The following is a 26,648-nucleotide window of genomic DNA, read 5'->3' as shown; positions in this document are numbered from 1 at the left end:
TAAAAATTATTTTAATATTACCTTAGCGGAATAAGCTAGGAGATAATATAATAGAAATGTAATACTAGTACTAATAGAGTAGTATTTTTATTATATTAATAGTATTTCTGCAATTCTCGAAACCTTGAATAATATTTACAATACTCGAATTAAAAAACAATACTCAAACAATACTAATATTACATTTGAATCTTTATATTATACTCAAACCTTTAAACGATACTAATATTATACCCAATTAAGCATTTAAAGAAAAAAAGCTTTTGATTAAATTATATCAAATTAATATTATAATATATCAATTTTATTAAAACTTAAATACAATAATAAAAACATAAAGTATATAATACTAATGAAAAAATATAAAAAATCTTATTATAATTAATGTCCATTTTATACCCCTGAAATTCGATTCATAATATTATTTTGGGGATTAATATAAATAATTTAAAATATTTGAATTTAATAAATTATATATTTTTAAAACCATATCTATATAATGATTTCAGATTGAAAAAATTTATTATATTTATAATAAAGTTCTAATATAATAAATAATAAGATTATATATAAATTGATTAGTAATGTAATCAAGTAATATTATATTTGTTTAAATTATATCTTTTATGTTTTATTAAATAATAACCTTTTTTTGTGTAGATCTATTTTGAAAGATGATTAAGCTTTTAATAATATTATAGACCTATTAGATTTTTTAAAATTTTTTGAGGCTTATATTAGGGGCTAGCTATAGAGGCTTGAGCCGATAGTTTCGGGGCCTACAGGGATTAGCTACAGGGGTTAGCGAGTGGTACTTTAACGGTGCGCCAAGCCCGAACAGTACTTCCACCGTATTAGGGTGGCGAATCAGAGTACAGTTCAGACACCGTATCCAGTGGGGGTACGGTGGTGGTACCGTTCCTTTTTCCCACTTGGGCCATTAAGGTATAGATTTAATAGTTTAATAATATAATTAATAATTTGATATAATATGATCTAATAAAATCTAAATAAAATTCAAAAATCTAAATAAAGTTATAAAAAAAAGTAATATAACAAGGTAAACCGATTTTGTTTATAAGTTTTCAATAAAATTTTTTTTATAGATTTTTATGATGATAAATATGATTATATAATATTTTCTTAAAAAACAAGTGATTTAGAAATTCACAGGCTTGTAATATATATAATAAGAAATACTCTTATTCCTTTTTTTTAATTTAGGATACAATTTAAGATTTTAATTTTTCCAATAAAATAAATAACTAAATTAAAATTGAATTTTTTTTATATTTGATTTTAAATTAGAAATCAATCCTTAATGAAAAGGAATTTCATTTATTTATATTAGATGATGATATTATTATATTCATATTCATTGAAAAGTATTATAATTATAAAAAATTAAATATTTTGAGTTAAAGGATTTCAATAGTAATATTAATGAATTTATATTGAATCTCTTTATTTTTGAAATTATTTTAAATTTATTTTTATGTTTGAAAAAATAGAGTATTTATTATATTTTGGTTTAAATAAATTTAATAATGAATATGTTTTAAGAATATTATATAATTAATATTTTCTAGTTTATTAATCAGGTATAATGAATATAGAAGGAAATTTAATTGTTTTAATAGAGAAATAATATTCTTAATAATTCAGATAATATTGAGTTATATTTTTTTTCAAAAAAATTGAAAAGTTATTAATATAAAAAAAAAAATAAAAGAACAATTTTTTCCTAAAAAGATTTCTCAATTATAATAGTGAAATTACTAAAATATCTTATAATTTTTAAATTTTTAAATGATATTTGAACAGTTAAATGGTATTTATATTAATGAGATAATATTTAGATTTTTAAATGATATATGAATATATTAATATTATATTTAATTAGGAATTTAGAGAAAAATAGTTTTAAATAAAATTCTATTAAATTAATCTTTGATTGATTAGTTAATGTAAAACTTTTATCAAAACTTTAATACCATACCTAGGTATTGGTAATATAAATTTATAATTTTAATAAGAAGTGTAAATAATAATATTTCATTTGATATTGGGTTTAAATTCTAAGAATTCGATTTATAATATTATTCCAAAATTTGATATATATAATATGAATTATTTAAATTCAATATATATTATAAATTTATAAAATTGTATTCATATATTAATTTCGCATTTATAAAATCAGTTAAATTCGAAAAGAAGTTTTAATATACTAAATAATATAAAAATTGTCTAATAATTTTTTTATATTAAAATTTTGAAACAAATTCTTTTTTTGAATAATGTTCGAATAAAACAAATTAGAATATAATATAGTAAAATACAATATTAATACAATTCCTAAAAATCTGAAAAAAAAAACGGAAAATTAAACAATATCAAAATTGATAAAATAATATCACAATCTCTAAATAATACTCAAATGATATAAGTACTATATTTAAATCTTTATATTTTATTCAAACCCTTATATTATACTTGAACCCTGATATAATACTAATGTTGTATTAAATTAAAAACTTTAAAAAAATCTTTGATTGAATTTTATTGAAATGAATATTAAATCAAATAAATGTTTTGATAATATTATTAAAACTTTAGTATAATAATAATAATAATATAAACTTTATAAGATTGAGAAGAATATATATATATTTAAATTTATATTAATTTTAGACTCTTGAAATTGGATTTATGATATTATTTTAGAACTTAATATATGTAATTATTTGAATTCAATAAATTACATATTTGTAAATTATATTTATATAATAATATGAAGTGTAAAGAACTTACTGTATTTAAAACGAAGTTTTAATATAATAAATTTTAATATTATATGAAAAAAAAACTAACAATTAATTTGAATTAGATTCTTCAAATATTTTTTGAATACTTTTTGAATATTTTTTTGAATAATTACTTTTTTTGATTGGAATTTATTCTAGATGATTGTTAATTATATAATTCTTTGTTTGAATTTGAATTATAGATTTTATAATAATTACTTTTAGAAGTTATAAAAACTAATTACAAAGAATTAAATCTATAATCTTAGAGTTTATAAAGATTAATTATGAAAACTAATAAATAGGTTTTTTTATTATTTATAAATCATAAAAACAATATTTCTACTATATTAAATCATTTCAAATATTACATTCTCTAAAAAAAACACTTTTCTAAAGTTCTATTCAAATTATTAAAATGATGTTTTTTATTTAACTATATTTTAAATTATTAATTATTTAATATTCCGAATTTATTAAAAACCCAATTGAAACTGAATCATAGTTTTATAATAATTGGTTTTGAATTTATAAAGATATCTTCTAAAGACTAATTCTAAATATTAATAAATAGTATTTTTATCATATTAAAATGATATAAAATAGTGAATTATTAATAAAATTTAAATATTATATTTTACAAAAATATAAGAAAAATGTAATTTTATAGTTCTATTTGAATGATTAAGATATTTTATATGATATTTTGATTAATTTTCTTTTCTTTTATATTTCAACTTGTTTGAGAAAATATAACATTAAAGTAATTTTTTTTTAAAAAATGACAGTTTTTATATTCAATCTTATTCAAAAATTGAAATATAAATTATTGATGTTTTTGAATTTCTTTTGAGCAGATTCTGAGTTACGTATTAGAAAAAATATATAAATTAAAGAATATACTTCAAATATAAGAAGCAATCAATATTCATTATTATATAATAATTATTTTTATTATAAAAGGATTAAAAAATGAAAGAGATTTAATAAAACGATTTTAGAACTTTTTGAATTTCTTTTGAAAATAATATTGAAATATTATTTGAATAAAATATAGGAAGGTAAATATGATGGATTTATATTTTATTATATAATTACAAATTACTATAAATATGTTAGATTCATTGATTAATTTATTCAAAATAATCTAATAAATTATAAATAATTATTGATATAAAACTAACATGTTTTGAATTAATAAAAGAATTTAATATTTATCAATTTATTTCAATTTGAAATATAATTTCAAATTATTGAAAGAAATAATAAAAATGACAAAGTTTGATGAAAATAATCAAAGATTTCTTGATCATATAATTTATTTTATAATAATAATAAAATCAATTGATTAAATTAAAAAGTAATATATTTGAAAACATATATGAAAATATATTTGAATATAGAAATTATGATACTTTTAATATAATTATTTTAAATATTCTTCAAACTTAGTATTTAAATAAAATCTAGATTGAAATCTATACCTAGGTATATAAAAAGTTGTTATAGAAATTTGAATAAAGATTTAAGAAAAGAAAGAAATTAAAGAAAATTAAAAAATTAAAGAGATTAAAGAGATTAAAGAGATTAAAGAGATTAAAGAGATTAAAGAGATTAAAGAGATTAAAGAGATTAAAGAGATTAAAGAGATTAAAGAGATTAAAGAGATTAAGAGATTAAAGAGATTAAAGAGATTAAAGAGATTAAAGAGATTAAAGAGATTAAAGAGATTAAAGAGATTAAAGAGATTAAAGAGATTAAAGAGATTAAAGAGATTAAAGAGATTAAAGAGATTAAAGAGATTAAAGAGATTAAAGAGATTAAAGAGATTAAAGAGATTAAAGAGATTAAAGAGATTAAAGAGATTAAAGAGATTAAAGAGATTAAAGAGATTAAAGAGATTACCTTAATAGCCCAAGTGGAATACGGAACAGTACCCCCACCGTACCCCCACGGGATACGGTGTCTCAGCTGTACTCTGATTGGGTACCGTACTCGATCCTGGTATAATGAAAGCACCGTTCGGGCTTAACGCACCCTCAAAAGTACCATTCGCTAACCCCTATAGCTATACCCTGTAAACCCTAAAACTATAGATTTAACCCTCTATAGTTAGTCCCTGTAGCCAGTCTCTGTAAGCCCTATAATATAAGCCTAAAAAAATCAAATAGGCCTATAGTATCGAGTGCTTAGTAATCTTTTAAAGTAGATTTAAACCAAAAAAAAAGCTTATTATTCAAAAAAATACAAAAAATATAATTAAAAAATATAAAATAGCTTAATTACTAATAAACTTTTATATAATCTTATTATTTATTATATTAAGGCTTCATTATAAATATATTAAATTTTATAAATTCGAATCATTATATAAATCTAGTCTTATAAACATATAATTTATTAAATTCAAATAATTTAAATTATATATATTAATCCCTGAAATAATATTATAAATCGAATTTCAGAAATCTAAAACTAGTATCAAATAAAATACGATTTTTCTTACTTTTTCTATTAATATTATAAAATTTATTATATTATTATTATATTAGAGTTTCAATAATATTATTATATTATATAATTAATTAAATATCAATTTTAATATTATTAATATAATTTAATTGAAAGCTTTTTTTCTCTAAGTCCCTGATTAGGTACGGTACTAGTACTGTACAGGGGTTCGAGTACAATACTAATACCGTTCAGGGGTTCGAATACCGTTCAGCTTTTCGAATACCGTTCCGGTTTTTGAGTACAATAGAAATACCACTAGTACAATGGAAATACTACTCCATTAGTACTAGCACCGTACTTCCACCGTATTATCTCCTGACTTGGCCCGTTAAGGTAAAGAGATTAAAGAGAAATTCAATAAAATCAATAAATAAATCAAATTGATCTAATAAATCTAAGAAAGCTAATAAATTCAATAAGAATAATATTTCAATAAAATAAACTGAAATATAATATAAGGAAAATATAAAATTAAGAAAATTCTAGTAATATTTCTATAGTTTTTGAATTTTAAATGATCCTTCAAAAATCGGATAATATTTAAATATCTAAATAATATTAGTATTAAGAAAAGAAATTTTTGATTTCTAAAAAATGTTTAAATATTATTAATATTGTATTTCAATCTTTAAATAATATTAATATTGTATTTAATTAGAAATTATAAAAAAGCTTCTAATCAAATTTTAATCAAAATATAATTTCTTTTAATCATATTATATAATATCATTAAAAATCTAATATAATATTTATGTAAGAAATTGTTTTAAATATAAAAAGTAAGACAAATAGTCTCTAATTCAATATTAATTTTATATTTTTGATATTTAATTGATAATACGATTTCAGGGATTAATACATATAATTTAAATTATTCGAACTTCATAAAGTGTATATTTATAAGTCTATATTTACACAGTAACTTTCAATTCATAGATTGATATTTATAATAATAATAATAATAATAATAATAATAATAATAATAATAATAATAATAATAATAATAATAATAATAATAAGATTTCGCTAATTTCTTACTTTTAATTTACATAAAGATATTAAAAGTATTTTTAAATTTAAATTTAATAAATTTAGTAAATCTAGTAAATCTAAAAAATCTAAAAAATCTAAAAAATCTAAAAAATCTAAAAAATCTAAAAAATCTAAAAAATCTAAAAAATCTAAAAAATCTAAAAATCTAAAAAATCTAAAAAATCTAAAAAATCTAAAAAATCTAAAAAATCTAAAAAATCTAAAAAATCTAAAAAATCTAAAAAATCTAAAAAATCTAAAAAATCTAAAAAATCTAAAAAATCTAAAAAATCTAAAAAATCTAAAAAATCTAAAAAATCTAAAAAATCTAAAAATCTAAAAAATCTAAAAAATCTAAAAAATCTAAAAAATCTAAAAATCTAAAAATCTAAAAAATCTAAAAAATCTTAAAAATCTAAAAAATCTAAGAAATCTAAAAAATCTAATAAATCTTTCTTTTCTTTTCTCTCTTTCTTTTTTTAATCTCTTTCTTTTCCCTTTCTCTCTTTCTAATCCTTTCTCTCTTTCTAATCCTTTCTCTCTTTCTAATCCTTTCCCTTTTCTAATTTCTTCTTTCTTTTATTATAAATCCCAAATCTTCTAATCAATCAAAAATTTTTATTTAATTTTTCAAAATCTTTAATCACTTTAAATCTTTAATCTCTTTAATTTATTTTTTTAATTAATTATTTCTTTTATCAACTATCCCTAATATGTATATTTTAAAACACGGTTTATAACTGGAAGCTGATTGGTCGAGAAAAAGTACGGATGCCCTGTATACGAACATCAAAATGCTTTATGTTAATTAATCAACAAATCAAAAGCAGAGAATTCATAAAATAAGATCAAAAGGGATTCTAGAATTCTATAAATTAAAAGCTTTTCAATAATGTAATTTTTATATTAATAAATTATAATTTATGGGAGAAATAATTAATTAGAGAATAGATTGAAAAGATTAAAGATTCAAAGAAATTAAAGATTTTAAAGAATTGAATCAATGTTTCTGATTGGTTTGGATGTTGGAATTTGTAATAAGAGAGATAAGGAATTAGAAAGGGGATGGGATTAGAAAGAGAAGAAGGATTAGAAAGATGATAGAATTAGAAAGAGGAGGGGATTAGAAAGAGGAGGGGATCAGAAAGAGGAGGGGGAGGGGGAGGGAGGGAGATTAGAAAGGGGAGGGGAGGGGAAGGGGGAGGGAGGAGGATTAGATTTATTAGATTTATTAGATTTATTAGATTTATTAGATTTATTAGATTTATTAGATTTATTAGATTTATTAGATTTATTAGATTTATTAGATTTATTAGATTTATTAGATTTATTAGATTTATTATTCGAAGTTCGGGGTTGAATATACCCCACTTAAGCCTATACATAAACCACCACTTCAAAAAGCTTATAATCTCTGAATAGCTTCAAAAGCTTCAAAATTCATATTTTAATTAGGATTCTAAAAGCTGCGCTGTACAAATATAGGCATAGGTTCTGAGTGACGTTAAAAATAACTACGGAGAGCGTTAGCAAGGCCGTTGTTATTTTTAGCCACGAAGGGCCGAGAAAAAGCTCGTAACTTATTAATATAAAAATCATATTATTAAAAAACTTTTAATTTATAGAATTTTAGAATTTTTTTCAATTTCATTTTATCAATTCTCTATTTTTGATTTAATAATTAATTTAATATAAAGTATTTTGATATTTATATATAAAGTATTTATACTTTTTTTCAATTAATCAGCTTTCAGTTATAAATTGTATTTTAAAATATATATATTAGAGATAATTATTAATATTAATCAAATTATTTAAAATTATTTGGTTTTATATTAATATATATTTTCATTAAGAATATTCATTTCACTTCCTTCTTTTTTTAAATTGAATTCTATTTTTCCTTTATTTAAGTTAAATAATAATTAGAAATATAATAAAATCTCTTTTTAATATTAATATACTTTATACAAATACACGTCTTTATTATATCATATTTGTTAATTTCTAAAAACTATATCTAATTTTTCAATGTTTTCAATACTATTAGCTTTACTTTAATTAATCAAAAAACAATTTTTTAAATAAACCTTAATCTCTATATATATAGGTTGCTTTTTAAGATATTAAATAAGTCTATAGTTTAGTATAGTAATCATGTCCTTCTATTTGATCAATCTTAGAAACACAATAAAAAAAGCCATTTTATTACTTTTTAATATATAGATTACTATTATTTCGAAAAAAATTATTATATTATAATTCAAGAAAACAATAATTTATAAATTAATAAAATTGAATATAAAATTTAATCCTTTTTAAAATCATTATAAAATATGATATATATCTTTGAAATCTTAATAATCAAGAGTTCTTAGAAATTCGCTTATTTTTGCTATAATTCTTATAATTTAAAATCTTAAAACTTAAAATCAATATTTTACAATAAATAATTTTTTTAAAAATAATTTAAATAATTTCCATTAAATAATATAGAAAATTGAATATAAATTTATAGACATCTTTATATTAAATATATTATTGTTATTAAAACTAAATATAATTAAGTAATGAGTTTTAGTATATAATAGCTGTCGATTATATAGAAGTGCCCTGGTACTGTATATCCCTATGCCCCTTGAAAGATTCCCAGAATCAATCTTATATCGATTCGATGAATATTAATAAATACTACTACTACCAATCACTTAAACTTATAGTGAGAAGATTCCAGAATTCCTACATTTATTATTACTGAAGTAACTTGTTCTCATTCGTCGAAAGCTATTTCAATATCGTGTATAAAAGCCGCTACTAAATCCATAGCTGAGCATTCGGAAAGTACGCCTCCATACTTTAGGCTTAGAATGCCTTTCGTTAAAGCAATCCAGCTAATTCTGTATACAAGCGTTTATTCAAAGCACTTGGAAATACATGAGAGGAGTGTACCAGTGCTATAGGCCCTTTATGAGCGTCGGAACGAGCGGTCATTTTTTCATATTTTAGATAGTATAACTGCTTTCGCTAGTTTCCATTCGCTAGAAAAATAACTCAATTCTAGATATTTAAAATAAACCCCTCTTATAATTAAGACTACCCCTATAGTAACAAAGTTAATACCTAGATACAAAAAGAAATTTAATATGAATTCTCATATAATATAAAGTATTAAGTCGGGTACCCCACTTTCGGGCCACCCCCCTTTTGGGCTACTTTTGATACCAAAAATACACCAAAAATGGAATTTATAACTTTCTTATTTATGGATGGAATTTAATGAAAATTTGTATATATATAATTTAAATCGATTTAAGCTTATTTTGAAATTTTTAGATTTTTAAGATTTTTTTGTATTGAAAACTAAAACTTCAAAATATTGATTTTTAAATTTATATAGGAATTATATATAAATTTAAATTTTTTATAAAATCGTTAATAACTTTTTAATAAAAATTGCTAAAAATAAACTATAAAGTTTTATTATAAATTTATAATATATTTAATATAAGAGATTCAGAAAAAATAGAAAATTCCTTATAAATAAATATTTATAGGAATACCCTCAAAATGACAGGGATTATTTATACTACTCTAAACTCACTATATACTATATTTCTATATCTGTTAATTTTTTCGAATTTTTTTTTGAATTTCTAAATAGATTCAAGTTTAAATATCTCAAAAATATATATAGTTTTCTTTTAATAATTGTTATTAAAAAGTTATTAAAGATTTTATAAAAGTTTTAAATTTATATGTGATTCCCATACAAATTTGAAAATCGATATTTTGAAGCTCTAGTTCTTAATACAGAAAAATCCTAAAAATCTAAAAATTTCAGATTAAGCTTAAATCGATCTAAATTATATACATATAAATTTTCATAGAATTATATTGAATATTGATAGAGATATTAATAGGCCTAAAAAGTGATTTTTGATGTGAAAGGGTGGCCCAAAACAGGGGTGGCCCGAAAGTAGGGTAACCGACTTATATTAATCTTTTCTTTGTTATTAATAAAATCTTTATTATATTATTAATAAATATTTTTAATTTAAAATAAGAATCATTTATTTTTAAATTTTAATAAATATAAAGAAAATAAGAGACTCTAAAGAGCCTCTTAAAGATTCAAGTATTGAAAAAAAAATGAAGATAAAATAAAAGAATATATATATAGAAACTAGAAAGAGATAAAAGAGATAAATAAAAGCTAAGAAGGAGTAGGAGCGAGTAGGAGAGTAAGGGTCCGTTCGGATCGATTTCTTATTTAATTGATGAAATCTCTAATAATAATAAAACGGCAAGGATAATTGAATTGTTGAAGCTAATATATATTAGGTATATTTGATTAAGGCTAATATATTTGGAGTAATATTAGGATGTGCGAGGTTGAGTTGAAAATGAAGAAGATAACGCTTTTTCTCAAATATGTTTATTCAATTATATTTCAAAAGTTGCTATTAGTTTATTGTATAAGAAAGGTTGAGAAAATTTGTTATATTTGTTATTTTAAGATTATTAGACTCAATATTTTATTAACTCAGATATTGTGTTTGCTTTGAAATATTTCAGTCATACATTAGATCTAATATAATCTAATATTTATCGAGCTCAATATTGTGTTCGGTAAATACGATATTAGGCTAATATTTCTAATATATTAGTCTAATATTCAAAAAAAATCGATCCGAACGGGCCCTGAGTATAGAAGCTAAAGAATAGAAAAGATATTAGTCGAAAGTCTAAAGGGAAATCTATTTATATTACTTTCGATGTATTCTTTAATTAAAAGCTTTATTATTATACTATTCAATATAGAATATACTATATAAATAAGAAAACAATCTGATTCTAATATAAATAGAGTTTTTTACTTACTTTAAATTAAAACTTTTGAAAATCAAGAAATTTCGAAAATTCATTAAGACCTTATTGATTGAAATAAGCTTTATCAGATACAAAAACTTAGATTAATTATATTAATATTTTAAGAATAATTTTTTCAATATGATATTAACTGTTAAATTTTTATTGTACTTAACGAAATAATCGCTTCGTCAATCACGGATTATGCCACCACAGGGTACATGCCTCCAGCATACTTTTAGTATCCTAATTATGATTCAATCCGTACCAGGGAAGGTGCTAAAAACACCTATAACATTGTGCTTGATTTCTTCCTTTGAAAGTGTAAGATCCTATGGCAAAGTTCTGTACTCGTGCTACCCGTGCAAGGGGTTTGGGGGAAGGGTTTCCTCTGCGCTGAAGCAATCTAGCACTTCCGTTCAATGCGGTTTGGCCTTTTCCGGGGCGCTTTCCACCATTTGGTCGCCTATATGCAGAGGTGGGCTTTGTGGTTGCTTCCGAGATTATGCCACCCCACAATCTTATATAGCTCCTTGTCCTCCTTAATCTCATCGATCCTTTCTGTTCAATAGTCTCTTTTCGCTTTGCGAACAATGCGTATAAAGTTCCCAGTGGCCTCAGTTGCTTCGTTCGAAGCACAGGTGCGCCGTGCTGACACACAACGCAGGCCTCTTCCAAAGGGCAAAAGGGCAGATTTCTTTAATTTTTTAATTTTCGGAATTGCTGACTAAGAAAAATTTGATTAAAAAAGTGCCAAGATTTTTCAAGTGAAAAGTAGGGCTTACACCCACCTCCCCCGAAAAGCACTCTTACAATGCTTTTCAAAAAGTCTCTCCTCATACTTCGGAAGAGGCACTTCTGTTCGCAAAATGCTCGGCGTACAGTCTCTGGCATTCCTTCGTCCACCAAGAAGCTGAATGTCCGATCTTGCGGTCCGGCTTGCCTATCGTTTCTATTGTATCTATAATCGCGCTAGTTAAAAGCGAACTTGTTCGTCAATCTATATTGTAGTTTGAATATACCCTGCATCAGGTATAGATACTGCTCTATTGTATACTAGCATCGCCAGCCTACTGAGTTCCTCCTCTAATACTCTAATAATAAATTGTTCTAGTTATTCCTAGTCTCTATTTCATATACTTGTTATCTATATCTGATAACTCAATCTGTAATATATATTTTATTTTATTTTTATAAACACAAAAGTTATATTAAACAAGGAAAGATCTAAAACATATTCTATCATATATAGTCTCTCCTAGTATATTAATATAGTCTATGTTATTTCTATATGATTAGCTTATAAATATCAGACCTCAGTCTTTATTTTATACTCCTAGCTTAAACGATTTATTCTTGATATTAAAATCGCCTTCTATTATTGTTTTTGATTCTAAGAAAAAGTCTATTATATAATTCAATACTCTATCAATTGCCAACTGCCTATAAACGTTAAGGATAATAACCTCATTTACATTTAATCAAAGTAGATCTCTATCATTTACAGGTCTCCTTTATTGTATTACAAGTTTGTATCCTTTTCTAGTATAGACTAAAACCCTTGGTCGTTAAGTATTGTATAGCTCTCTTCCCCCAATCCCCCATTCGTCTACTAATGCGTAGCACACGAAGGCTGAGTGGTTTTGTGTTTTCGTATTCGCATATATAGCAGGCTCCTATACACATACCACATCTATGACCTGGCTGCAGGCAGCCTGAAGAAGGGTGATATGATTACTCCCCCCTCTACCTTTGTTCGCCCAAGCAATAAGTAGACCGGGTCTACTCATTCATCTCTATTTCCGGGGTCCCGAAAGCCGAATTGACCGTCTCTTCTATATTCATATTCCTTGGAGTTGCGACTGCTCTCCTAGGTCGGGGTACTTAGGAGCTAGAGCCATTAGTCGCCTCTTCGTATTGCCTGATCTGATCCCCTTCCATTTTCCTGGTTATTGTAGATACCTCCACTATAATAGTGTTCTATGGAGAGATTGAGGAGGGGATCTCCGCTGGCGGCGGGGCGGCAGCCGCTTTGAAGCTTCTATCTCCGTACTGCCGGATGCTCGCGAGCTCCTTTCGGGTAGGTTCCTTGATCCGCCCATCTCTGCGTGTGACGGCTGCTGGGCAGCACTCCTGCCCCGCTTGAAAGGGATTGTGGCAATTAGCGCATTTTGCTTCATTGCGGCAGAGACCATTGAGAAAGCCTATATGCTGCATCTCCTTTTCGCTGCAGTTAGCGCACCTTCTGGCCTTTTGAAACAACCGTGAGATACAGTAGCCTTGGCAGCCGCTTTCGTGGCGCTTTACAGAAGTGTTCTTGAATACGAGATAGAATCGTCCGCTTTTATTAAAGAACTGAAACGGTTTGGCCTTAATTATAAATGATATTATTCAAGTAATAATGTCTTTTTGTATAACAGGTCCATATTTGAAGGATCTTACGTCACCCGGCTTCATTCCGGTTTGTGCTTCAGCTTCTCTTACACTAAGTCTTTCATTCGTTGGTACCTTATGCACTGCATAGTTGAACCACTTTTGTGGACGTACAAATGTTTATGCTTATGGTTTGTTCTCTTGGTTAAGTAAGTGCTTCCTGGTCTCTTCAGTATCCACGGTAACCACCCATCCGATTGGGGTTTCCGAAATGGTCGGGATATTCTTCAGGGCGAGGTCAGTCACCTTAGTACAGAGCTCTTTGCGGAACATATACGGGCCTCGTCGGTTGAGTATGGGTAAGGGGAAGGAGAACAATTGCTTAATAAACGTTCATTCTACTGGAGAAGTAACTGGGCCGGAGATTTGAGAGTAAGATGAGATGCTAGATTCACATTAAGAGGGGGGATGGGGGATGGGGAATGGAATGATATAAGCTAGAGGGCATCTCTCTTATCAGAGAGAAAAATAGGAAAACATTCGGATACTCAATATGTAGTATTGAATATATTGCGTATTACTATAGTGGGATGTATATGAAGTATCTCGCATACTACTCGTACTCCCATCACTGGACTAGTCAAATGTTGTTTGAGGAGTATGAAATGTGATGATGAGGAGGTTAAAGAAGAAGGTGTGTTGAAATTGGTATTCTGCTTTGTTTGCGGAGGATATGGGATATAGGTGTTTGGGGAGGTGTAATAAGAACGAAGCGGCTGATTGTTAAAGAGTCAACTATCAATTAGAGCAGAAATGATATGGTTCGGGATAGTCAAGCTTTGATGATATTCATCACGATGTCACTGCAGGGCGTCAATATTTTATCCAAGTATAATAAATATTAAACCGAGATCTCGCAAACTTCAATAAAACAAAAGAATGACCACAAACTTTGAACTGAAATCCCCTCTTCATCAAAACCCCCTGCAACTCATTTGTAACCACCCATCTAGAAAAATCAAAAGGAACAAAAAGAAGTCTAATAAACCAAACAGTAAGAGAAAGCATCTAAAACAACATCAAATGACCATCTCCACAGCTCTGTAGAATCCCAGATGATCGGTTGCTCTTTGCAGCCAATCCAGAAGTTACATAGCCGCCTTGGCAAGATTGTTGGCAAAGTTGTCGTCGTTGAAAGGACAGACTGCAGCTCCAAAAAGGTCTCTAACGTTCAAAGCCTTCTTGCTAACCTCTGGCAAGAACCCCCACCACATCATGGGTAGATCTACACCCGGAGTATTGGTGAACTGTAATGCATGGTTCTTTGGGAACTGAACAAAATACTCGACTTTGGGTCTAGTGCCCTGGCGTGGGGGATTGGTAGTTTTCGACACTCCTCCGTGGCCGGATGCTGCGGCACCGATGAGTACGGGGTTGGCGACCTCGGGATTGTTGACCCAGACGATGACATGCTCCCAGTCGTGACGATGACCGCCGACAAGGTTTCCGGCAGCGGGATGGTCTTTGGGCCAATCTGGGGGTGTGTTAGATGGGCAGAGGGATTGGATAGAGGGGAGAGGGGGAGAGGGAGAAAGGAGAAGACTTACACCAAGCGTACATGATTCCATAGCGGCCTCCGGACCAGCCACCTCGAACATAGGTTTGGCCATACTGGGGATCATTGCAGAAACCGGTTGGGTCGCTACTATCTTGAAGTCCACCACTGAAAGCTGTGTTAGCCAGATTCCATCAGGAGAGAAGGGAAGGGAGGAGAGAGTTTTCATACCTTGTGTTACCGTAGCCATCGACAGCGCTGTATGGTTTACATCCATGAGCAATGTGAATGTATGGCTCGAATTCCCTCAAGGTATTGCCTAATGCACCACCGGGCACATTTTCTGGCCATGGACGGATGGAATTATGGGGAACGACAGCGCGAGCTGTGATGTTGCTTTCCTCAATGGGAGCGCCTTTGACGGCTGCTGCTGCGGCGAGGAGGTAAAGAAGTTTGGTATTGGAGAAGAACATTTTTGAGTGGGAAAGATTGACTTTAGTTGGAGGATTGATATTGTGTGAAGATATGTTATGAGGGAGAAGAGGTGATGCTGATGAGAGTGATGATGTTTATACAGAGGAATCTACACAGTACTTATAGATTCTTCGAGTACCACTTGGTACACTTAACGACTGACAGTGAGGATGTGTAGTATGCTGCTGATCTAGGCAATACCTAGTAAATTGTTCCTCCATTTCCTTAATTTTTTCTCCTTTTCCTTAATCACTCCTCCCAAGAAACTCTGAATTCGAAAACTACTCAGCAATTGTGAGTTTTAAAATCGCTTCTCAGAGAAATTCCCTTGATATTATCAGCATTGAAAGTCTAGACAACAGTCAATAGACTATAGCATTCTTGGCTTGTGAACTCTCTTTCGAATAATATCAATTCTTTCTCCCAAGAAACTTTGAATTCGAAGACTAGTCAGCAACTGTAAGTTGTAAAATCACTTCTCAGAGAAATTCCCTTGATATCATCAGCATTGAAAATTTAGACAACAGTCAATAGATCATGCATGGCATTCTTGGCCCACGAACTCTCTTTCGAATAATGTCATCCGATATTGAAAAGTGACAGTCTTGAGTCTTGACCTTTCCTCGATACGAGATATTGAAGACTGCTATATCTCAGCCTCTCAGGTCATCAGATGAAATACCGATATGAAGTTATGGAATAGGTGAACTGATTGATTGGTTGTATTAACGTCCATCTTCAAGTGTTGAACTGAAGATGGACGGACGTTAATATAAAACGGCTAGGCTGTAAGAGCCTAATAGGTAAATTTTTAGTTTACAATGTTGATATGATCTAATTGGGGAAGTGAAAACAAATGCTGGGGACCAATGCCATGAGATAATAGGGAGGTTAATCCCTTCTCTTTCCTCCATTACTGCCTCTTCCTTGCTTACGCTTATTCCCTCCTCTACTACTACGTCTCCTTACTCTATTTCTTCTTTTTCGAGAGCTCTTACCAAATGCCAAGCTCTTGTAGCAATTTTGGTAGTATTAATAAACTTGAAAGCCAACTCGATGATTCCTATCTTTGTATAAAATAGGAACTGTATAGTGAATTTGAAATCGATATAAATAAGATTTAATATACCCATACCCTGATTTGAGTTGAAAGAATGCGCTAGCAATATTTCGATTGGTTCCACTTGGTAGATTGATTTTGGACCCTATTTTCCATGGGAATAGCTTCGAGCAAGTTGACAAGGATTAGTCTGGTCTGAGTTCGTATTGATTGATGATAGAAAGCCATTGATCTGAATCATCTCCCTTAATAATCATACTCAAACGTCCGAAGCTCGTTTCGTTCGAGGTGGGTTGATATGTGAACTGAGTCTGATGTGAAAAACCTAATACCTATGACTCGCTTGACAATAGTGGATACGCTCATCTCCTCCAAGGCTTCGAGTGTCCCGAGTATTTTTAAACTTTTTTAAGCTTCTTTTAAGTTTTCATGCATAAACGTTGGTTGACTCCACAAACACCACGAACATGGCTCCTTCTTTATTCCTGATCCAGAGGGCTCTGCTGAGTCTAAGTGGTAGTGCAAGTCTCAGCGAACTTAACATTCAGAATCTATTCAGAATGGATGGATCGCTACTTAGAATTCATTGTTTTGACAATGGCCCTACCGCCAACAAATACCTGTCCCTTCATGCGATTAATGAAGCTTTCGATGCGGCGATCTCGAGATGTTGAAGGGGTTTAACTTTCAAATTTCAGGTGGCGGCGGTGGTAGTGGAGAAAAGTCTGATTAGTAACCCATTTTATGCGTACCCGAGTCCCGACGGCATACTCCTGACGACCAACACAAGAATGGAAGGTCGTTCGGCCCTTCATCATACAAAAGGTCGAGACTCGAGCCATAAGGTTACAATGATTCTACCAAGAGTTATAACTTATAAAGCAGAGCCCCCGGTACTTGCAACTTTTCTCGGAGCATCATAATCTCATTAAAGAAGTTGCCTTTATGTAATCAACGCACTCTATAAGCTTGAATTGTCCACCTCGGGTCAACAGCCTAAAGTCAGGTAGATCAGTCTAATAATCCAATATAAAGATTTTCTTTAGTCATATCTACAGTATCTACTACATTTATCAGAATTGTTGAATTCATCATCAGATGAATTAACTTGTTTCTAGTGTCATCGTTGAGTCTATATTTAATAACTAACTGAGAACCGGTGTTGCACTTCTACTCCCTCTTTCGAAGAAGCTTATATTCTCCCTCAAAGCAACATACTCACTATCTGCATAGCCTAACAATCCATGTATTTCACTACTTCTCACACCTTTAATCCTAGCTATCTCCATTGCACTGTAGTTTACTAACGCCCTACCCACTTCGACTCCTGACCCTGCCACAATCTTTGCATCTGACGATCCTGGGCGCTCGACAACTACTAGACGCACGGCTTCTTGCTGGGCAAAGCTGCCCTCTACATCTACAATCCCGGCAGGAAGCAGACCGGCTTTGGCCGCCAATGCTCGATGAGCACCAGCATCAATATAGATCGTTCCATGTGGAGAGAGGCCATGTAGAAGCCAGAAATAGCGGTCCCTGATCGGCTGATGCGAGGGAAGGAACCTGGTATGTAGAGGTGGCTCCACAAGCGATGACGTTAAACCAGTAAGAGATAGTGTGGAATTGGATCTCGTGAGAGTTTCTGGTGTCTGTGATTGCGAAATAACATCACCGCCCCTACCGCCCAAAGCGGAATTTTTGAGGGATTGAACATAGCTCACAATACTTGCAATGTTTCCTGGGCTAGAGGACCGTGTTATGACAGTTGTCACACCTGCGGAGGTGGCTAGACGGGCAGCAACTATTTTTGTGGACATTCCCCCTGTACCGAGGCTAGAGCCAGCACTTGATACTGAAGATGGAGAGTTAGTGCATTTATTTCGAGAGGGCATAAGAACTGAATGGGGAACGACTACCATCGGCCTGTAATGCGGAGATGTCTTCAACAACCTCAATTGCTTGTGCATCTGGATGCGTTCGAGGGTTTTTATCATAGAGACAGTCGACATCAGTCATCAGGAATAAGTAATCTGCATGGAGCATAGCCGCAGTGATTGCAGATAGAGTATCATTGTCTCCGAATTTGATTTCAGCGACAGCTAGGGTATCGTTTTCGTTAACGATAGGGATGACGCCCATCTCGAGAAGCTCGTGCAAGGTGTTTTGAGCATTTCGGTATTGGGTTCGCTACAAAGTGTAAGTCATGTAGTGATTCATGTTTACATGGTGAGCTTACATCTGCAATATCATTTCTCGTGAGTAAAATTTGTGCAACAGGTTGTTGTAAGTGAGCGAACAAGCTATCCCATAGACTTATAAGACGACATTGTCCGATTGCTGCTAAAGCCTACACCCACCAATATTAGTCAAACATCCACTGACTAGCTGCTTTGAACGAGACATACTTGTACTCGGGGAAGATGTTTTGGCCTCTTATCCAGGTCCATTCTTCGAAGTCCAACTCCAATAGCTCCGGAGGATACAATAATAACTTTGTGTCCATCTTTGTGTAGTCTCACAGCAGTCTCAACAATCAAACTCAAAATACTCAATAACGGCTCATGAGTTTTCTCATCCACGATGGAACTGGTCCCTATAATGTCCCGTGACTCAGCTTCTGGCCTTTGAAAAGATGAGGTTTGTAAGTACCTAACTTTATAACTATAGTCAAAGATTTCGGGGTCTTCATCTTGCCAACGTTCATCTTGTTATGTAGAATACGTTTGACAAGATATCAGAGACCGTCGTGTAATGTGTGTGTATACTTAGCAAATCATCAAAGAAATGAATGTTGTCTTGGGTTGTTTTATATCAATCCGATGCCGGCAGAATTTTCCCACCGCCCACCAAAAGTTATTTTAGTGAACAATCGTTGTATCAACAAACAGCGCTCTACTTGGTACATCGCAAAGCGTAAGTGTTGTAGCTACTTATCTATAATGTCATCCTCGGACGGAAACAAGCCTCCGCTTGTCCCCGACTCTGCGAAGGAGTCGGAACCGCAATTCGACCCAACTGCTCGAACACGCAATTGGTTCTCTATCCTACTTGGCACAATGCCTCCATCCCACCAGATACTCTATCGCGAAGATCAATACGCTCGCCATGAGAAGCGCGACTGCGACCGATGTGAAGAATGGCGAGACTATAACTTAAAATACTCACCGATCGTTATATTTATGCAAAAAAACATACGAGATCTCAATGGGAAGCTTGATGCAGATAATATACGTTGCAGGAGATGTCCCACACGAATCACAGAAGATGGGAAAACGGTGAGGCAAGGTGGGGGTTTTAGCCCCGAGCATGGTATTCAGTTATGTGCGAATGAGATGAGGGATAGTAAACATGTGGAGGATACGTTGGCACATGAAATGGTGCACGCTTGGGATCATTTAAGATGGAAGGTGGACTGGAGAGATCTGCGACATGCAGCTTGTTCGGAGGTTTGTCTGCCCTGGCCTAGTACGAGTACAGACAAAACAGCTAAACGATAACATAGATCAGAGCAGCAAGTCTGAGTGGAGAATGTAGATGGGCAAGGGAGTTCTGGACGAGAAATAACTACAGGATAACACAACAACATCAGGACTGCGTACGCAGGAGAGCAGTCAAGTCGGTATTGGCTAGACCTTGGTGTAAAGACGATGTTCAAGCCGTAAAGATAGTTAACGAAGTTTGGGATTCGTGTTACTCGGATACTCGACCCTTTGACGAGATCTACAAGTGAGGTCGTTTCATGAGATACGCCCATGTAATAATAGAAAGTTTGCTTTGTTAAATAATCGTATTCAGTACTTAGGTACTCGGGTATAGAAATGTATATCAAGATAGGCGCCAGTGTAATGGAAACATTAGATGCAAATCCCAAACTCTTACTCAACTTGTTCTCCCCAAGAATCATCTCAATCATTCTACTCCTTAAACGCCAATGCTCAAAACAAAACAGAATTCGTCAAATCATTCCTCACGGGTCTCTACGGCGGTTTTGCTACTCTCCGGCGGAGACTTGCTACCAGTGGATTTTGAATCCCGCATACTAGCTCGCTCACCCTTCACACAGTGCTTAATAATCCAGGGGTGCTTCTCAACCTGTTCGAGGGGAATTCGTTTCTCGGGATCGAGTACCAGTAGCTATGACAATAATTAGTATGAGACGAATGTTGAGATGAAATCGAACATACCCTCTTGATCAGATCCTTTGCCTCTGAGGAAACAAAGCCTGGAATAGTCATTTCACACCTTGCTATCCTCCTGTGTGTCATGACTACAGTGTCCTCGAAAGGAGCCTCGCCAACTAAAAACTCGTACATCAATACACCCAGACTCCACAAATCGACCTTCTCGTTGTAGTAGTTGCTGTTGCTCTGCAACATCTCAGGTGGTAGATAATCTAAAGTTCCACACATAGTATTTCTTCTGCCATTAGGGGCATGGACGCTCCAGCCAAAATCTGCGATTTTGAGCTCGCCATGGATACCCACCAGGATGTTTTCTGGTTTGATATCCCGATGCATGACATGCTTCTTGTGGAGATACTTCAGAGCGGCAGCCATTTGCGCAATGTAGTGAGCTGCTTTCCATTCCGGAAATTTTGTCTCTCTACGAAGATGCTTGTAAAGTTCTCCTTTGCCAGCAAATTCTAGAATTAAGAAGACTCGCTTGCTGTCATGAAAGTGGCCATACAATTGGAGGATATTTGGGTGCCGTAGATTACTTTGAATTTCGATTTCCCGTCGGACCTGCTTCTCTACTTTGCCCTTTTGTATCTCGTTTTTGTGTAAAACTTTCAAGGCACAAACAAATCCAGTACTACGTTCTCTTGCCAGATATACACGGCCAAATTTGCCTTTACCAAGAGGTCTACCAATTTCAAACATGCCGAGATGAAACTGTTTCACTGGAGCTGGCTCCTGATACATAGGGTTCGATTTGCGCTCGATTCTGGCAACTTGTTCAGAATCTCGGTATGATGTAGTTGGTTTCCTCGAAGGAGAAGCTGGCTCCTGTGATGAAGCTGTGACTGTGGTGATTGTGTTTACTGTATTCTTATTTTGCAAAGCCATCTTGAGAAGGTTTGCTCTATTGGCATTTTGTGATAATTGTGTGCTGGAAGATGTAGTAGATGCGATCTGCTCGGTATCAATTAGCTACGATGTATTTGATCTCTGGTATGGAATTCATTCACCTTGGACATGTATTTCTTTCCTTCCCCTGGATCGTTCTCATCATTTACAGACATCCGCTCAAAGCGCGATTCAAGGGCATGGGCAGCCATTGCGAGATATCAGAGATAAAGGGCAAGAATTGAAGAAAATGTTGAAAGGATCTTGGTCGATTGAAGGAGTTTGAAGGAGTCTGAAGGAGTTTGACTACTAGGTTAGTAAAATAGTGGATGATAACGAAAGTATTATTGATATATTCGAGAGATCATTGGAAATCCAAGGTGACGGACGAGACGAGAGGTTATTATTTAGAAAAGCTGGAAAAGGTAGCGGCTAAAAAGTCAATGCTTGTTGACACAGCAACACACGAAACCAATCCGAGAAATGCCCAGTGAGGAGTGAGATTTCGGAAGAGGTTTGGCTGGAGAGAGGCTCGAGAGAGGAAAGCTTTCCCCACTCACCACGTGCCCACCAAAACAACTAAAGCAGCCTCGGCAGCCTTGTTTCGTCTCACCCCACCAAACAGGCATAGTAGCACACACTCACAATCGTGCATCTTATGCGCCATACCTAGGTAGTCATACTCCCTACAGATTAAACCATCGTCACATCACTCTTGGAATCGAATAAGGAGCAATCTTCAACTGGAACTGGAACTGGAACTGGAACTGGAACTGGAACTGGAACTCGAACTGGAACTCGAAGTGGAACCGGAAGTGGAAGTGGAAGTGGCACTTGAACTCGAATCTAAGCTTTTACTGAACAGAGCTTGAATTAGAGCTCTGCCTCTACCTTGTCTCGCATTTCATATCCGCCAAAGACGCAATCGAAAAGAGTCATCTTGAACCTGATCAGTGCTTGAATCGAACTCAGACCAGATCAATCATTCATTATCCCACACGTCGTTCATATCCAATCTACAACTCACAATCTACAATCTACAATCATGGCATTCAACGGTCCTATCAATGAGCCTTACCCAATGCCCAGTGCGGCAGATACCGCTACTGTGTCGCATGTTCAGAAAGGCTTCAAAATCAGTGCACGTAAACTCCCAATCTCGAAATCAGGTCCAATAGATCAGATGTCAGAGAAGCTCGGCATACCAGTTCCAGAGATGATCTTTGGTGATAATATGGTTGCGATCGAGCACGTAGCGAGTGGATGGCGCATGGAATTTAATGCATACGATGCTCTGGATCGCGTGGACAAGACGGACAAAAATATGTTACAAGTAGCCTATTCAAAAGAGTGGTCAAGTAGCAGGTAGGGAGCCAGAATCCTTGGGTTTCAACATGTCAAAGCTAACATGATATAGGGAAAAAACCCATGAAGGCATCAAAGAAATCGTTAAGCCTTTCGACTGGTCATATACAACAGATTACAAAGGCACTATCACCAACGGGAAATTGTTTACGTTGGATAACTCCGATCCGATACCTATTGCCCTTCTTAAGCGTCAAGATCCCATTCTGTTTTTCGAAGAAGTTGTTTTATATGAGAGTGAGCTAGACGACAACGGAATATCTGTGTTTTCTTGCAAATTGCGGGTTATGCCTGACCGAATGCTTCTCTTGTGCAGATTGTTCATGAGACTCGATAATGTTCTTGTTAGGATCAGAGATACTAGGATCTATGTCGATTTCAACACAAGCAAGGTAATTCGCGACTATACCGAGAGAGAAGATACATTTGACACTGTCAAAAAAGTGAGTAAAGTCATCAATTTCTTCAAAAAATCCACTAATCTGTAGTAGAATCTTCTTTACTCTGGTAGACTCCCGGACGATCTTACTATAGCCATGCGTGATCCAAATCAGATTGCCCACCTAGTACCTGAAGCTACCCATACGATCGAGAATCTGACGCTTCCTTAAGCTCTACCCCAAATATAGATTCGCATACTATTTGAAAATAAGATAGATAGAATGAGGACCTCAGGTCGCAACTCATTGGCGTCATAGTGCAAAAGATGAACTAACATGATACCAAAATCACAATGCTATCTTGCTGGGGAAGACCGCAGCCTATAAAATCATAGGTGTAACTCACAGTTGCCGTAAGTGGACAAAATCGAAGGTTCTGGAAATCGGAGACCATCCAAGAATCGCTGTCGATGATTTGGTCATAACTTTTTGGAAACAGGCGTATAACTAATGATTTCTGTTGCGTTAGAAGACTGGGCATAAAGTTTCTAAGAAAAGGATGTACATCTCTCGGAGCTCAGAATAGTCAATTGCACAAGGCAGAGGTTAACCTGAATGAACGCAATACGTACACTTATCAAAGTTTATGTTTCTTACCATTTCAATCTTCATTCAAAACTTGATATCAATGAAGTATTAACCTAATATTCAAATTCTATTTCCAGGCGAATTGAACTTCGAGAACCACAGGCAATGGCAGCATAATAGCGTCACATCCTGCCTCGAAAGAATCGGTAAATTGTCCTGCTCTATGCAATGACAGATAAAGGTATGGAACGCGGTCAATACTTTCCATGCTTTGTTGTCAGTAGATCCAAGTATATGCCATCATTCCCACCTGCAAGAATTCAGCACCAGTGTGCTTCATATTCAAACATTTCTTTTATGCTTGTGGTAACATTTCACATTTTTACATGCTCCGCATCTACTCTACCTGTACCTACGAGGTTATCTACACAATAAATGGGATTTGACCATGGCTACGGAGCGGACATAGAGTTGCTGCACAGAAGATCCCGAAACTCTATGATATCAAGAGCACAAGGACCATCACTGGATTGCGAGATGAATATAAGTATAGAGGATGTGAGCGTCAAGAGCTCGACACGATGAGAGCATCTTTATATATATATATATATCGAGAACAACTACAATTCCTAAGAAAACATATATCAATTCACCAATATTTTATATCTACTTACTCAAATATCTCATCGTTCATGGTCACAGTATTTTCTCGAAGTTATTCTGCCGCCAAGAATGATGATATAGTTGAAACTTTTGTCGGAGCCTATTCCATGGTACACAGTACCCAATGAGGAGACCATCACTGGACTCAAAGGTTCGGCCCTGTAACAGTTCTTTCAATTGGGGGCTAGAATGAACCTGTTACATATCGAATTCACTCAACGTGACCATTATCATACTACGCACCTCATATTGATGATTCAGGCGGCTGTACTTGACAAGTGAAGCTTTTCAATTTTCGAATTCGGGCCCATTCAAGATCGCTCTGGACGCGGAAGCTGGTTCCCGCCGTAGAGCTCATTTCATCAATAATCATTAAGTCGGATACCCCACTTTCGGGCCACCCCCCTTTTAAGCCACTTTTTATACCAAAAATACACCAAAAATGGAATTTATAACTTTCTTATTTATGGATGGAATTTAATGAAAATTTGTATATATATAATTTAAATCGATTTAAGCTTATTTTGAAATTTTTAGATTTTTAAGATTTTTTTGTATTGAAAACTAAAACTTCAAAATATTGATTTTTAAATTTATATAGGAATTATATATAAATTTAAATTTTTTATAAAATCGTTAATAACTTTTTAATAAAAATTGCTAAAAATAAACTATAAAGTTTTATTATAAATTTATAATATATTTAATATAAGAGATTCAGAAAAAATAGAAAATTCCTTATAAATAAATATTTATAGGAATACCCTCAAAATGACAGGGATTATTTATACTACTCTAAACTCACTATATACTATATTTCTATATCTGTTAATTTTTTCGAATTTTTTTTTGAATTTCTAAATAGATTCAAGTTTAAATATCTCAAAAATATATATAGTTTTCTTTTAATAATTGTTATTAAAAAGTTATTAAAGATTTTATAAAAGTTTTAAATTTATATGTGATTCCTATACAAATTTGAAAATCGATATTTTGAAGTTTTAGTTCTTAATACAGAAAAATCCTAAAAATCTAAAAATTTCAGAATAAGCTTAAATCGATCTAAATTATATACATATAAATTTTCATGGAATTATATTGAATATTGATAGAAATATTAATAGATCTAAAAAGTGATTTTTGGTATGAAAGGGTGGCCCAAAACAGGGGTGGCCCGAAAGTAGGGTAACCGACTTAATGAACATCCACACTTCTACTAGTGAGTAGTTTTTCGTATTCTATCGAATTCAGGCTTCCCTACTTCTGGGGAAGGCAGAATGTGGAAAGGTGCATCGAATCAGGGGTATCAATAGTATCGTACGAAGCCAAATCTAGAGAGTAAATTCGTGGCATAGCGGCGGGACAGATTGCTGACTACAGTCAACTCCAATTCTCATCTCGTATAGTCAGGAATAGGGCAATCAAAGGCAAGGCATGGCTAGACTTAGCGAGTCTTCGCTTGGGCATAGTCGCTTTCATTGACACGTGTAGAAGCTCGTATTGATCGGCAATAAACGTCAGGACTAGAGGGGGGCAATTTGGACCCAAGCACCGCTCTGTCCAGATCTTGTCGGGCGGTTTATCGTATGTTCTTCAACGACTCGATAATCGAAATATGATCGTTGAAAATTTCTATATTTCAGCTCATGGTGGTTGACGACCCAGCTAGTTGCCTGGTCGCCGCTATAGCCTCCCAATATGCATATATCATGCTCTAATACTTGTGTTTCCGCGCCGTTATTCTTGGAGAAGCAAGCTTTCCGATACCGTCAGCCTGTTTTCACCACTTTAGGAATCTGCCTAACCAGAATCAAATAACACCCCACCTTCACATAAATGAAGGTAGACACCAACGAACGGCCATAAGGTGGACAAATTTTCATGATAGTCTCCAAAAGATAT

General features: G+C 32.4%; 6 protein-coding genes across 6 annotated transcripts; 3 read left to right on the top strand and 3 right to left on the bottom strand.

The window, feature by feature from the left end:
* Positions 1-14,743: 14,743 nt before the first annotated feature.
* Positions 14,744-15,623, bottom strand: EAE98_006436 (uncharacterized protein; the record flags this gene model as incomplete). The annotated part of the gene is made up of 3 exons (XM_038954059.1): positions 14,744-15,129; positions 15,203-15,318; positions 15,382-15,623. 3 exons carry the CDS (start codon positions 15,621-15,623, stop codon positions 14,744-14,746), a joined length of 744 nt encoding a protein of 247 aa, XP_038809849.1.
* A 1,528-nt stretch (positions 15,624-17,151) lies between these two features.
* EAE98_006435 (uncharacterized protein) lies at positions 17,152-17,358 on the top strand (the record flags this gene model as incomplete). Its single annotated transcript, XM_038954058.1, has 1 exon — positions 17,152-17,358. The coding sequence occupies one exon, from the start codon at positions 17,152-17,154 to the stop codon at positions 17,356-17,358; it is 207 nt and encodes a 68-aa protein (XP_038809848.1).
* A 471-nt stretch (positions 17,359-17,829) lies between these two features.
* Positions 17,830-19,388, bottom strand: EAE98_006434 (uncharacterized protein; the record flags this gene model as incomplete). The annotated part of the gene is made up of 5 exons (XM_038954057.1): positions 17,830-18,536; positions 18,601-18,871; positions 18,921-19,031; positions 19,090-19,277; positions 19,334-19,388. 5 exons carry the CDS (start codon positions 19,386-19,388, stop codon positions 17,830-17,832), a joined length of 1,332 nt encoding a protein of 443 aa, XP_038809847.1.
* A 235-nt stretch (positions 19,389-19,623) lies between these two features.
* Positions 19,624-20,414, top strand: EAE98_006433 (uncharacterized protein; the record flags this gene model as incomplete). The annotated part of the gene is made up of 2 exons (XM_038954056.1): positions 19,624-20,130; positions 20,187-20,414. The coding sequence occupies 2 exons, from the start codon at positions 19,624-19,626 to the stop codon at positions 20,412-20,414; spliced, it is 735 nt and encodes a 244-aa protein (XP_038809846.1).
* Positions 20,415-20,644: 230 nt separating this feature from the next.
* On the bottom strand, positions 20,645-21,962 carry EAE98_006432 (uncharacterized protein; the record flags this gene model as incomplete). The annotated part of the gene is made up of 3 exons (XM_038954055.1): positions 20,645-20,818; positions 20,869-21,816; positions 21,873-21,962. The coding sequence occupies 3 exons, from the start codon at positions 21,960-21,962 to the stop codon at positions 20,645-20,647; spliced, it is 1,212 nt and encodes a 403-aa protein (XP_038809845.1).
* A 551-nt stretch (positions 21,963-22,513) lies between these two features.
* On the top strand, positions 22,514-24,892 carry EAE98_006431 (uncharacterized protein). Its single transcript, XM_038954054.1, has 3 exons — positions 22,514-23,115; positions 23,168-23,558; positions 23,607-24,892. The coding sequence occupies exons 1-3, from the start codon at positions 22,796-22,798 to the stop codon at positions 23,724-23,726; spliced, it is 831 nt and encodes a 276-aa protein (XP_038809844.1). The 5' UTR covers positions 22,514-22,795; the 3' UTR covers positions 23,727-24,892.
* The last annotated feature ends 1,756 nt before the right edge of the window (positions 24,893-26,648 follow it).

This window comes from Botrytis deweyae, assembly GCF_014898535.1.
Source record: "Botrytis deweyae strain B1 chromosome Unknown BDEW_013, whole genome shotgun sequence".
NCBI lineage: Eukaryota > Fungi > Ascomycota > Leotiomycetes > Helotiales > Sclerotiniaceae > Botrytis > Botrytis deweyae.
Note: the sequence above shows the minus strand (reverse complement) of the source record. Positions and strands in the feature narration are given on the sequence as shown.